This window comes from Nanorana parkeri, unplaced genomic scaffold (assembly GCF_000935625.1).
Source record: "Nanorana parkeri isolate BGI_ZX_2015 unplaced genomic scaffold, ASM93562v1 scaffold737, whole genome shotgun sequence".
NCBI classification, from domain to species: domain Eukaryota; kingdom Metazoa; phylum Chordata; class Amphibia; order Anura; family Dicroglossidae; genus Nanorana; species Nanorana parkeri.
Window position 1 is genome coordinate 152,940 of NW_017307005.1, and position 14,621 is coordinate 167,560.

The following is a 14,621-nucleotide window of genomic DNA, read 5'->3' on the forward strand; positions in this document are numbered from 1 at the left end:
ACCTAATGCTTAATAAAAGTTAAAAAAATTATAATAGTCCATATATTATTATTATTATTATATTAAATTAGTTCACTGTAATATCCAAAGCACTAGATATTCAAAGTAATATTTCAGACTATGATCTATAGTCTGAAAATACTATGTTTTTGAGTGATATAATTTGTTTTTTTGTTTTTAATCTCCAGGGATTGTCAGAGTCAGGAGGTAGTTAATGTTTTAGACTTTGATTTCTCCAGTTAAAGTGAACCTATAGCTATAGCCCACTGGCAAGAATGCAATATGTTAGCTGTGCACTGCATGACCCCAGGTCCTCTCTTCATTTTCTCCTTAGCTCCACATAAAAGCTTGATATCTTAGAGACCTTAGAGTTGCAGTGCCTAGCTCCAGGGAACCAACACATTCCAAACTTTGTTTTAAAAATAAAAGCTCTAAAAAACTTTATTCCACAAGTCATACATTTAGTATTTGATAATTCGAACAAAATTTACTGTCTCACAGGCACTGGTTTATTTTTAAAGAAAAAAAGTTAACCTCACAAATCCTGCGTCTGGCTGAACTAAAGATTAAAGCAACATATTACCTCGGCAGGGAGAACTGTGACCTTACTGCACTGAAGTCCATAGTACAGTTCCCAAAAAGAGAAATGTGGAGCTTAATGTTCGGCTTTATTTGCATAATTTTACCTTTGTGTATATCAAATTCCTACCATATTCCGAAAACAAAAATGGGGGTTAGTTGGCCTCAATCCAAATTGTTCCATTCTGTTATATCTCAGACACTAACCTCTAAGCAAATAATATGGTTCTAACCAGGACACAAGATTTCGGAGTTGCTTCTTGCAGCTAAGTACTCTAACAATGCTGCATAGGATCATCATCCCAAAAACGATTTCTCGCAGAGTGTACTGCATTTTCCCAAAAATCTGCAAAAACAGAGGGGCCTGACCCTTCCAGCTGTAAGAAGGGTTGAACAGTAGGGGAGTAAGGCAGTGGTAGCACTTACTTAAAAAGGAGATTTTACTTAGATCTGGCATGGGACACTGCAGCTGTCCTTTGCCGGCACCAACACTGAGATCTAAGATTGTTATTGGTCAGCTGTCAGTCTCTTCTCCCTGAGGAGAGCATTGATTATCCATCACTACACCCCAAAGGGATTCCCCTCTCACTTCCTGCAGCTCTCACTGAAGCGACAGGGAGGGGGCAGGCATGGCAGGCTCTGAGACGCACACAGCGATCCAGACCCAGCTATCACTTGGCAGTCAGAGTGGACCCCAGCAATATTGTTGGGCTCCTTCTCAGCTGCGGCACAGCTCTACACTGTCAGCTGATAGCAGCCATTAGCCATCTGATTACTTTGGGTGAGGGCAAGGGGACAGAATCTCAAACTTGGAAACTAGATTGATATTTCTATACTAGAATATCCTGGATTAGTGGTGTCTTAATGAGCAGGCACCTGGATTTTGTTTGCTCTGTAGTGTCACCAGTGTTTCGGATAGGTATATGCAACTTCGGTTTTACTTTACTCACGAACTGTCTTCAAAAGAAGCACACCTAGGTAATCCTTTGACTGTTAATAGGAACTTTAGTTATGAATTAAAGGGTTACTTGGGAGTGGTCTGGGACTGTGCTCATGTTACACATAAAAGGGGTTTGTTTTTTGTACTCTGAAAAGCGTTAGTGTAGAACTACGAAATGACGACCCTTGCCAAGAGTGGTCATCATATATTTTGGCTAAAATACAAACTCATGATTTTGTGTTTGGGGGAGCAAGTCAAAAAATGCTTCTAAGGCTACATTCACATTAGATGTATTTAGATGCGTTTAAAATGGTTTTCTAAAGGCATATAGATCTAATGATTTCCCAATTACCAGTGGTGCCAGGCACACAGCCCACAGGCTCTTAGTGCTGTGTAATGGGCACTTGCTGGTGCTGGGACACTCTGCGTTCTCTGGGTACTGAGTCTGGGTTAACAGAACTGCCATTGACCACCAATGCGGGGAGGGGGTTAATGTGGTTTCACAGCATTGCCACTGACCACCAGTATGGGGTTATTTCTGCGATGCTGGGAGTTATTGCGACAACAGCAATATTGGGGGATATTATTGCAATTATTACAATCTCAGAGCTGGAAGTTATACAATTCTCCTTCACAGCAACATGTTTAAGCCAGATTTACACATCTGCATTGTTGTAATGCATGGCATAGCGCAAACTGTGGTTTATGAATGGCACTCCAATACATCACATATCGTGGTTTTCATTACCCACTATGCACAGGTGTGGAATCTGTGCAGTGTGTTGTGCTCAAAAAAAGGCACAAAGCAGTTTATTGGTCTACTGTCGTAGGGTGGCAGCCCTTCCAAAATAATTGGTTTGTGTTACCGAAGTTAATGTGCATGGGATATATGAATCTGGCCTAAAATTAAGTTATAGGTTTGCTTTTATTGAACAAGAGAGCAAAATCTGTTTTTAGTTAATACACACAGACACACATTTCCAGAATATAGTTGCTGTCAGGTAACCAAATTCCCCCCCAAAATTAAAAATATTTTTTTTTATATAGATGTCTATAGAACCACTTTATTTTAGACAAGGATGAGTGGTTTACAGGAAAATTGTGGCACATAATGCCATTGCCAGGTAATAAGAAACTTAATTTCATAATCCTGTGCTGTAGACTTATTACAAATCAATTGTCTGAATAAATGTCTATAAAATGCTAGTAATTTTGGAGACAGCAGTAAATAAACAGGGAAATACAATAAAATATAGAAAACATTATTACTTTTCCAATCAATATTTTATTCATTGCAATGTCAAATTCAGAAGTGTCAAGCTACCGTGAAAAAACAAAGTTACTAACGGATTACATTCAAATACACATAAAGGAAATTGAACGCATAAATTATGAAGCGATGCAAATCAAGCATATACTTTTTTTCTGTATCTCACGGAGTTCAAAGGAATTATTAACATATGCACTGATTGTTTATTTCATTTCTAGGTTACTTAAATCACTGAGCTGTAAAATAAGTCAACAATCTTATGTCTATGGGAATCCACAAGACAAACTCAGCTGACAAATCTAGAATGGCAGCTACCATTGGGCAGGTTAGGAAATCGTGTCCACTCATTGTTTACCTCAAGATAGGTCAGTGTCAAAGCTTTATGAATGGGCTGCCTACTCCAATAGCAATGAATATGCATACTCTACCATTTGTGATCAACTTGGTGAGCAGGGAACCCACAACATACTGTATGGCAAGAATAACCCCAGAAATCAAACAATGTAGCCCTTTTAATCATCTAAAGCCATAGTGTCCAGATTCCAACAATCTCTTTGACTGTGAAGACACAACATAGCCCTGATCGTGAACTGATTATACTTGAAATAGATGTTGCATATATTTGCATATTTATTTCAACTAATATGTAAGATGCTTAATAAGAAAAAGTGCATGTTGATGGGAGCTGAAAGTAAGTCTCCATGCATCGGTCACTGATGATAACCTGTGCTCTGTGTGCATCTCAGAAATAACTGAAATTAAATCATCATCTTCGACAGCGAAGGAAGGATCACTGTCACAGCTTGAGAAAACGAGAGTCATTTTGGTTACATTGTCCCTGTCTGTTAAAATAATGCATCTGACATCACTCAGGCTGTGCAGATTTATTTGTTTAAAAGTTGATGATGAAGAATAGGTGACCCACAAGCCTGGAGGCAATGCTTCATCATGTACAAGTGCAACAGATGTGTTTGTAAGCGCTAGCCATGTATATACACTCTGTGCATTCACCGTTTCAACTTTCACTGCTGTGTACATCAACAAGCGCAAATCTCCTAATGGCGGCTTTATGCCGTTGGTGTTCTCATGAAGTAGATAGACCATGTCTGCTAATGCATTTTTGAAATTACAAGTCAGTTTAAAGCCATTAGAGCAGATAACGTCAGACACATTGGCATCCCAGTCAGTTGACAGTTCCATCAGATCCATACTCAGCAATGGATGACTGATGAATCTGGTGTAGTTCAATTCAGGCATCAGCATTTTTGCTAAGTCTCGACATAGCTGCAGGGTACAGATATTGTCAAATGTAAATACAGCTAGAGGCGAGGACTCAAATGTCCCCAGGAGGTGAACACTTTGTCCGCCAAAACAAATGCGAAGTTCTTGCAAAGAAGTCAGAGGAAGAGAACAAAAAAGTTTTGGAGCATGGCCCATAAATAAAATAAAGAAAATATCTGATGTGAACATAAGCAAACACGCTGGCTGGGGTTCATGGAGATTCTTGCTGCCAAGAGAATGCCAATATAAACCTTTAAACTGGTTCCTGTCAGCATGAAAGTTTGGCAATGCGCAGATAAAGTAATCCAAAAGTTCATCAGCAGAGTAGCTCATCAGTTCGAAATACTTATTAGGAAACTTCAGGAATGCAAGTGAGACCAAACTACCACTCTCTCCTGTGACAGCTTTACTCTTTTGGCCATCACAATCTTCCCATCCCTTCCTCAGAGACAATTCAAACAGCACCAGCTGTTCAGCATTTGTATCCTCGACTGATTGACCAATGCTGTAAAGTTTCACCTTGTTGTCATGTGGATCAGAAGTATCAAAACCTTTATTTACCTTGCTTGACTCTATGAATGGAAAATACTTTCCAAATGGCAAATCTTTAATAAACGAAAGACCTGGAATCTTTTGCGTGCTATCAGCGTGTATGCTGTACAACTCTTTAGCTTGTTTAATAACATTCTGAATGGTTGGCAGATTTCTCTCTTTATAAAGATAAGAAAACTTGCTAAAAAGACTTTGCAGGTTGTATTTTTCATGTGCTACATCTTGGCACAAGGAGTTATCGCTGTTATCAGAGTCACGCTGGTAAGCATGAGGCTGCTGGAGGATACCCTGGTGAGTTGGGCAGCAAAGCTTGTTCTCCTTTACCTCATTTTCAGGAAGCATATTGGTCTCAGAGAGATTACAATGAAATATATCATTGCACTCGGGTTGCTCATTATCAAGCGTCTTCATCTCGGAGGAGGACATCTGCTGGAAGACAGTGCGGTCAGATTCCATTTGAAAGAAATCGCGGTCACCAGATACACTTTCTAAATGCTTTCCTTTGGTCTTGGCAGGAATTTTCTGAGCAGCAGATGAAATATTTTGATGAGAGCATTTGCTGTTACAGAGCTCTCTACTGAGAAGGTGACTTGGTTCACGTTCTGTGTCAGACAGAAAGTCAAAATATTCACTAATGGATGATCTATTTTTCCTTTTCTCATTCTCTTCCTTCAAATGTTTCTCTTCATAGTCAGAACATTTTCTTGTGGAGCAAGAATATAAATTAGTAGTCACAGGATTTAGATTTTGCCTTTCAACCACTGCCATCCTGGCTTGTCTTGTAGGCAGCGACAAGGTTTCAATCTCAGGAAAAGATACCTTTCCAGGGTCTGCCTGAGGTTCTTGTATTTTCTGTATAAAATGTTAAAGACAGGAAAGAATCCAACATTTCCTTTGTGCACGCACATCATTTCCACAGAAAAGATCATTTATTGTATGATTGGTGCTGATTAAGAAATTAGACATTTTCCATCACTTTATTCATTTAAGGTATTGTTTTAGTAAAAAGGTTATGCGGTTATTCTTCAACTCCCATTTCCTTTGAGTTTTACACATATATATTTTACTAAACCTAGCAAACAGTTTAAAAGAGACCGAATAGCTAAAATATATTTCCATGATCTTTTGAAATATGTTGGTGTCATGGAGACCAAATTTAAAAAAAACATGTTATAAGTTAACTACTGGCTACTAAGCAAGGATCTACTAGCTACTAGCCTAAAAAGAAGAGAACAGTAAATGTTTAAACCTTCTGAAATGCAAGCATTATTTCCAGTTAAAATGTAAATATTATCCTCAGGAGTCATTTAGGGTAAGCTGACATGGCCTACAAAGTGCCCAAGGTAACAATACTGCTGCCAAGAATGTGTTCGTTTTTAGATTAATTCCTACAGAGTCCCATTGGATTCCAGGTCAGGGCTATACATCAGGCCTTTATTTTTTAACCCAGCCCAGCCTCCTTCAGTGCCAAGCTACGCTCAGTCACTCAACACCCAGAGGCTCTACTGCCCACTGAAGAGTTGACATCTCTTGAAAGGCTGTGAGAGTGGCTAAGTGCTAGGAGTGAGAGCGTCTTAATACTTACTTGGAGACAAGTAGAGGCCCTATTTATAACCTGGCCCTAGAAATAAAGAGGCTTTATAGGCCGAAGATGAATTTAAAGACTACCACAAGAATTTCCAGATACCATAAAGTGCCTGCAATTTAGCACCATTTTTACCTTAGGTGATATTATAAGTGTCCTTTTTTGTTTCAGAATATCATCTTTATTCTTATTCCTTTAGCATGACATTTGAAAGCAATGTTTCAGGAGCCTCACATGACCCCTTCACCAGGCAAAGTGTCAATGATCAAAAGTGCTGTACATCCTTAAATACCCAGTGCATTTAGAGCTTTCACCACCCATTGATGTCATAATGACATCATATTCCCACCAGAATTACTGAAACTCAAAACAAGTAAACAAACTCTGTCATAACATTGGGAAAGTCATGTAGTATGCATTGTATTGTTATTTGCATATTGCCTGATTATCAGGAGGAAGGTGTGTGTCCAGTTAACCAATCAGTTTCTGCCCTGGAGCTGGGAGGTAGAGTCTCATCCCCACATCCAGAGACTCAGCTGGCTAGACTGAGCATGACCACAGTTTACAGCCCTGAGCTGAGCTCACATAGCCTGCCACTGTTATTAGATATTGTGTGTAGAGTACACTATATGAGTTTACTGGCCTCTAGTGATGAACTGGATAATTGCTTGTTTGTCTGAAAAGTCAAGATATAGGGAGAGGTCAGGGGTTGCATCCACAAGGATAAATGGAATGGCCACCATGCCTCACAGTGAAATAAATTAAATTAGGTAAATTCTGACCCCCAGTAATAGTTACGGAATAGGGTGATCTTAAACACATGACTGCTTGCCTTGCATTGCATATTGTGTTGCAGACATTCTTGGTTGGACAGATGACATTATTCAGGCTTATGTGCATGTGTAAAGTGCTAATGTGCAGAAAACTCTAATAATGGTCCCAAGCGTAACCATCACTAAAGGCTCGCTGGCCAGAATCATCAGCATAGCTGCTGTAGGACGCATGGTGTTTGTGTGTATATACATGACCACATTAAAGATCTGATTATCTTGCACTTATGAAACATGTTAGTGGTAGGTTGGTATTTAAACATTTAGGGATCACAGTGTCAAGTTTATAGATCCAATCTGCTTCTTCACGTAGACGTTGCCCATTCCTATCACTTCCCCTTGCTGCCATCTGTACCTGTTCTATTACCATACCTCTCAATTCATGAGTCTGATGTTTGTTTTCAATAAAATGGACTGTCACAGGCTTGATTAGATCTATACTTTCTCCTTTCTGTGCTTTGGTGATGATCGCCATCCTAATGTCACTCCTGTGTTTTTGGAAACGTCTCTTAAATGGGCCTTTTGTTTTGCATACGTACACCAGAGTACAGGGACACTTCAAAATATACACTATGCTCTGTGTTACAATTCAGATATCCACAAATTTGTATGCCATTGTGCAGGTGTAAAAAAAAGTCACCGCAAATTAATGATTTGTAACACCCTGCTCTGATATTTTTATGGGTGTTTTCTCATATTTAGATCTTGGGTCTGTCCGTACTAAATAATTGCGTAGAGATTTACTGCGTTTGTATACCTCTGCGTTTGTTAACAACGGGCACTAATTCATTATCTGCCTGCAGGATGTTGATATTACGATTGATGGCCTGCAAGTCTGGTTGGATGCTCTATTGTAGTTTTGTGCAAACGGGATCCTGTCCATTACTACATGTTTCTGAAATTTCTGGGTTGGAAAAAAAAATGCCTGAAAGTTGATTTTTAGGTAAGCCATGAATTCTTAAAAAAGAAAAAAAGAACAAAAAAAAACAAACACTTTGCTTGACAAACAGGTCCGGTGAGGCTCTGAAACGTTGCATTCACATGTCATGCTAAAAGAATACAAATAAAGATGATATTCTGAATCAGAATGGTGTGCTAACAACATATCTTCTAGACCCTTGATTCTCAACTGGTGGGTCGTGACATGTTCAGCCAGATCCCTTTTGTTGTAGTGTGACTTACAGTGAATAGTGATAAGGTCCCAAGACAAAAATATTCATATAGTATGATCATGAACGGCTATGTGTGTCACTTGGTGAAAAAGACCTTCCTGCACTTTTAAAAACCCAACTTCCTGAATGTGATCTATCCGGACCGATTAATGCTATGATCCATTCTGTTGCCTACACTGCTGGAATCATTATTGCTATTAAGGGAAATTCAACTCCATTAGCACCGCAGTGCAGCATTTCACAACACTGTCTGGAAAATAGTTGGAAAAGGCAAAAGAAATAGAGAACTGTCACCTACTAATTAAGGTACAGACAACACTAACCCTGTCCGATTATGGTATATGATACACACAATTGTGGTTGCAGTTCTGGTCAGCCTCTGTTTTCTCCCTACACAACAACCCCACATTTTCGCTTATGTTATATGGATAAACTGTAATGGGTTAGATCAAGTGAAAGCAATGATTTAGTTTTAGGGGGATGCCAGAGGGCTTAAAACTGTCCTATGTCTCTTGGGGATTTTAGTGTCTAGATTTCTAAGAGGAAGTATCACTATCCCGGCAGAATTTTTCATAAATGCAAAGCATTGGATTTAATTTGCTGCAAGCAGAAATTCTGATGTGGAGAGCTTACCACTAAAGCCGCAGGGAGCATACAAAGCCAGTGGGCAACTCTGCCAAACAATGTCCGCCATTACCTAAAACGTGCGTTGAGGGAGGTGTCACTCCCACTAAAAATATATATTTAAAAGTATAACATCTTCAGGCTGTGGGCAAACGTACTTTTTGTCATATCTCTGTTGGTCCTGTTTGAAAAATCCAAGGCCCAAAATCAAACAATCAAAGGCTAGCACAGCTGCTTGGATCTGCAATACCACTACTAGCAAAATATGCCTTAACCTCCAACCACTTAATCTAGGCAAATTCCAATCCAGATTGATGCAACATGTCCTCACATCAGCAAAACAGACTATAGGTAAATTCCAGAAGAGCCAGATTCTCTGTAGTGGCGAGACAATATGTAGAATCACTTCGGTAATGCTTCATGAAAAAATGTGAAGCTAAAATCTAAGTGCGAAATTGCTTGGCAATAATGGTATGCCAGGTGCCTTCAGGGATTTATACAGCGCTCCTCCATATCTAACCTGGTAGATACTTATTCTTTCCACCCCTCTCCCATCCCACACTACTAAGCCCCCTGCACCAAGACTGAAGCAAGTGAGTCCTCTCTTTGCTTTACCTTACATTATTTATGTACACTGAACCTTATTATAAATCTGCCCATGTGCACCTTTGCAAACATTATTTACTTGCTTGTACTGTTTATACAATATTTCCGTACCATAAAAACAAAAGTAAAAACATTGAACAAGAAAAAAATATCATCAAAAGACTGGTAACACTTTGTCATAAAGGTGTCACCCGGAAAGGTCTTGGCAATTCAGAAAGCTAACAGGGCAAGCTAATTGCACTAAGTTATTCTGTTACAAAGGATACCAAAACCCCACCACCACTGTACATAATTACACCAAATCAAAGTGAATTAATCATTAGTCATGCAAATTAATTTCAATGTCTCAAAAGGCAATGAATACCTACCTCATACTTTATTTTTCTCTGTGTAATGCTGTTCAGAAAATTGTCTTTTCCCTGAAAACAACAAGTAATGTGTAAGAAGCGCACCACCACTGAAATGGCCACAAAATGATAGGCTTTCTTTATAAACTGGCCACAGAACTATCTTAACTCAGAGCAGTCAGTCACATACAATCTTTTTTTTTTCATTTCAGGTTTAAAGTGGAACTATGAAGCCCTCCAAAACATAATTGTATTACCTGTTAAGCCTCCCAGTAGACCAGTTTCTGTAACAGGCAAAACTGTCAAGCTAACTTAGTAGTTACAGATATAGGAATTCACAGATATAGGAATTCACAGTCTCAGCTGCTAATTAGTCAGAGCAGCTGTCAATCAACCTGCAGGGGCACTGGCTGCAGCAGAATGGATGAAAGCACAGCATTAGGAGACAGTGGTCAACCTATTAAAGAAGGTCTCAGATAGAGAAACTGGAAAGAGCAGCATGTATTTATTAACCACTTACTTTCACCAATATAGAAAAACTACATTTACAAAGTAAAAAGGAAGCTATTTAAATAACTTTAGCATTTGGGTTTTTCATGACTGGTGATATTCCAAAAATTGCTCTTCCCTCAATACGATTACAGTACTTGTCCACTCAGAGGTTTCCGAAATGTATTATACATTTCAGGAACAATTATAATAAATCTACAATGCTGTGGGGTTACCTCATATAAACTGGTACACTCCAGGAGGTACCTGGTAAGTACATGCTGGTAAAAATGTCAGAATGTTTACTCTGATAAAATAAACAGTTTTCTATTTGTGAAAACAAGCAAGGATCTGTAATTAAGGAGATTCCCAACTTATTTTCACAAATCAACATATAAACTTGAGTTCTTTAATTGCGCTAACCTGAAGACAAAATAAGAACAACAATGTGCAAAAAAATATATATTTATTAACTAAAAATCAGTGCAAAATATCAAAATATAAATCGGTGAAAAGAAAATGGAATCAACATTTAAATAATATTTATCAACAAAGATAAGAAAAGAAAAAAAAAGGATATAATTTCAAATATTATTGAAACAAAACTAAGTAACTCCTGGAATGTAATTAGTAGCTTCTCAATAGCTCAGAATGTGACAAAATAATGTGCAGATTTGACACGTGACCTCTCCCAGCCAACAGATATTCACAAGCACAAATTTCTACTGTGCATGTACTAACTCATAATATTATGCATAGGGCTGGCTATCAGCCAAGAATCTATTTAAGGTAAGGAGAAACTTCCACAAAGTTATTTTATTTTTATGTATACATCACAACTAAACACAACTAAAGATTTTGGTGATGACCAACATCACCTTTAACAGGAAAAGCCAAGATATGCAGTATAACTTTGACTGCCATTATATACCAAATCAGACTGACATACTGTTTTTGAGCAATAAAAGCATGAGCTTTAGTGCTCCTGGTATTGAGGACCTCTTATACTCCAGTCCAACACATAAAGCATTATTGATGTGACATACATAAACATGCAGTCAGATAAGATATTGTACTAACAACCTATTTCCATATTCTTATGTCCATGTTACTGTTGCAGCAGCTGTGTGGGATGTCTAAACATGATTGTGTAGCTCAATGGGCACATAAAAAGGCCCAGAGCTCTCAGTAAGGGCCTGTGTCAATGGAAGAAAATGCAGTTTTGTTTCAAATGCATTCCACTTGCTTCTGAGAAAATTCAGGGTTAAAAGGAGAACTATGGGGTCAGTGTTTTTCCCAATAGTTCTCCGTAGGGTAACGGGAGGACACAAACTGGCGTCCTCCCGTTACCCTAAGCTCAGTATACTGCGAGCTACAGCTCGCAGTATACTGAGACGCCGCAGCCGGAGCAGATCACGACTTAGATGACGGGATCCGCCCAGCTGCGTGAGTGACAGCTGGCTCTGCCTATCTAGAGGCAGAGCCAGCTGTTCTCGCCCCCTCCCCCGTCCGTTCCGCCAGTCAGCGCTGGCAGATCGGAGCGGGGAGAGGGGAATCCAGCCCCTCCCCCTGTCACGGCAGAGAGCCGTGACAGGATCGAGAGGCGAGCGAACCCGGTATGTGTTCGCTCACCTCCCGATCTACTGAGCCGACCTGTGACAGTCTCATTGTCACAGGTCGGCTAGAACTATGAGGTGAGTGAAAAGCACTCACCTCATAGTTCTCCTTTAATGGACCAGTGCATTTCATCTGCAGTTGACCTCTTTCTTACCTGGAGTTGACCTACTTATAAGCTGCATCAACCCACTTCAAGCTTCTTTCACATTATATTGTAAGAGGAGAAAAGCAGTTGTGATGTAAGGAAAGGCCTGTTGACACAGGTCCATAAGCACAAAGACCTGATCAGCTACCACCGATCTGCAATCCCAGTCTGTGCCATGACACCTGTACTTGAGGGTGTGGCTATTACTCAGTTCTCCCAGCACAGAGTGTCAGAGTGTGGAAGCTGAAAGCAACATTGTTTTAAAAAGCAAGATTGGTGTACTTACTTTAGAATTTGTTTCTTGGAGTTCAGGATCAAAAGCAAGTCAGAAACAAGTGGGTTCTACTGCCTCCCATAGGAGGAATTGGACACTGGTAAACATAAAAAGCCCTTAGCCAGTCAAGTAGAACCCCTCATTCTCCCATCATGCTTAAATTCTGTAGAAAAGCAATATTAGGAGTAAGATCTCAAACACTGAGGGGTGGAGCCTGGCATTAAACTCTAAAAAACTGATTTTACAGTAAGTAGAAATTTTATTTATTGCACATTAAGGGACACAGGTACAGAAGTAATACAAAGACAATTAGGACATCCAAAAGTAGTACAACTGAAAGGTGGGCAACATAAACAAAATACTAACAAGACAACCTAGTAACAGTGTAAAACAGAGCTGCCTGAAGGACCTTACACCCAAAGCTTGCATCAACTGAGGCCTGAACATCCACCTCAGAACACAGGTGGCAGCCTTGCAAACTAGGAAACCAATGCTTGATACCAAAAAGTCCAGAAAAAAACTTACAGACCTAGTAGTGTGTGCCTACACAGGAAAAGGTGGAACCTTGTCTTTAAGCCTATAAGTTTGTATGATGATCTGTCCGAGCCACTGATGTATGGTGGAATGAGAAGCTGGTTCTCCTTTGCAGGGACCCTCAAAAAACACAGCAAAAGGAGTAATTCTCCCTAATGCAAGTTGTGGCTACAAGATAAACACTACAGCACAAACTACATTCAAGCAGCAAATGGAAATCTCCTTTGGACTGACACAGGAGAGAGGGATGGAAAATGTCCTTGTTAAGGTAGAAAAGCAGAAACCACCATAGGAAGAAAGGAGGTTTTGGGCCTCAAGACAACCTAATCCTGATCAAAAATGATTTTTTACAAGACAAAGCAGCTAGCTTAGAAACACGCCTTGGGAGGTGAAGGCAACAAGAAAGGCAGCCTTTAGTGTAAGAGAGAAAAAAGGAATATCCCTGCCTGGTTCTTTTTGCTATCCAAAAAACAGCTTTTGAACCTAATTCAGATCACATGGAGTCACTGGTGGTTGTACAGGTGGGACTATATGAAGAAGGACACCAAAAACAAAGGCCTTAAACAAATGGGAGGCAAGCAGTCTTTGGGACAGGATACCAAGAGACAAAATTTGATCTCTAATGGTACTGAGGTCCAAATGCTGATCCATGCTTGATTGCAAATCTGCCTGGATTGGATTTCCTGGACTATACATTTTTGCCTTGCTTGAGTATGCCTTCCATGTGTGATGGTATAATTGGTGCAAGTAGACTTTCTAGCTTTAAAGAGTGTAGGAATCACCGAATGAGAAAGGCCCCTATCTCTACAGACTTGGGCTTCAACAGCCATGTCATCAAAGCCAGCAACCATGAAGCAGAGTGGTACACCTTTCCTTGGGACAGAAGAATCGGTCGATCTGGAAAAGCCCATAGAGTCCGCCAGGAGTCTTATGAGATCTGAGTACCACAACCGTCTGAGCCAGTTCAGTGCTATAATAATCACTGGAATGCCCTCCAGCATGATCCCGCAGAGCAGACATGGAAGGTGTTTAAGAGGAGGAAAGGCATAGATGAGGTTGAAATGATCCCACAGAACCACCAGAGCATCCAATATGAACACTGGAGGATCCCTGCATGCAGAGAAAGACTTGTTCAATTTGTTGTTAAATAGGAAGGCATCAAAAAATCTACATGCGGCATCCCTCAACAGAGGTCCTCCAGGTGAAGAGACCATTCTCCATGCCAGGTATGTGAATGGCAAGAAATGATACAAAGTTCTGCAAGAGACAGAATCTCTCTGCCTCTCTTTCTGAAGAGAGACTTCTGGTTAATCATTGATAATTTGATGTATGCCTTTTCTGTGGCCTTGTCTGACTGAATTCTGATCAGATGCAAGAACATTTAAGATGTCCAGTGCTTAAGGGACAATCATATAGCTTGGAGCTCCAGTATGTTGATTAGATCCCATGGAAAATTTTAAGAATCAGGTTAAGACATTTAAGGCTTTCAGATCAAAGATGGGGAGAATTACCCCTTTTGGTTTGGGAACTGTACAGGTTTGAGTAAAAACTTTCACTTTTGGAAGAATGGCAATGACTCCCTTACTCAGGAGATCCTGTAGAGCAGCATGAAGGTCTGTTAGCCTGTACGGAGACACAGGTAGGTTGGATCACCTGAAGCGGGGGTGGAGGTGGAGCAGAAAGTGGAACTCTAGCTTGTAGACACCATGTCTTTAACCCATGCATCTGTGACAATTTCTGACTAGGTGTCCACAAAGGACAACAGATAACCACCCC

The 14,621-nt window shown here is 39.9% G+C and overlaps 1 protein-coding gene across 1 annotated transcript in view; it reads right to left on the minus strand.

Moving 5' to 3' along the window:
- The window catches only part of KIF16B (kinesin family member 16B), a 264,485-nt gene that overhangs the window by 93,446 nt on the left and 156,418 nt on the right, over positions 1-14,621 (minus strand). Inside the window, exons 22-23 of the mRNA XM_018564217.1 lie at positions 9,808-9,858; positions 3,543-4,073 (exon numbers count right to left, since the gene is read on the minus strand). Of these exons, the coding sequence (XP_018419719.1) occupies positions 3,543-4,073; positions 9,808-9,858 (582 nt within the window). The remainder of the gene's footprint in view (positions 1-3,542; positions 4,074-9,807; positions 9,859-14,621) is intronic.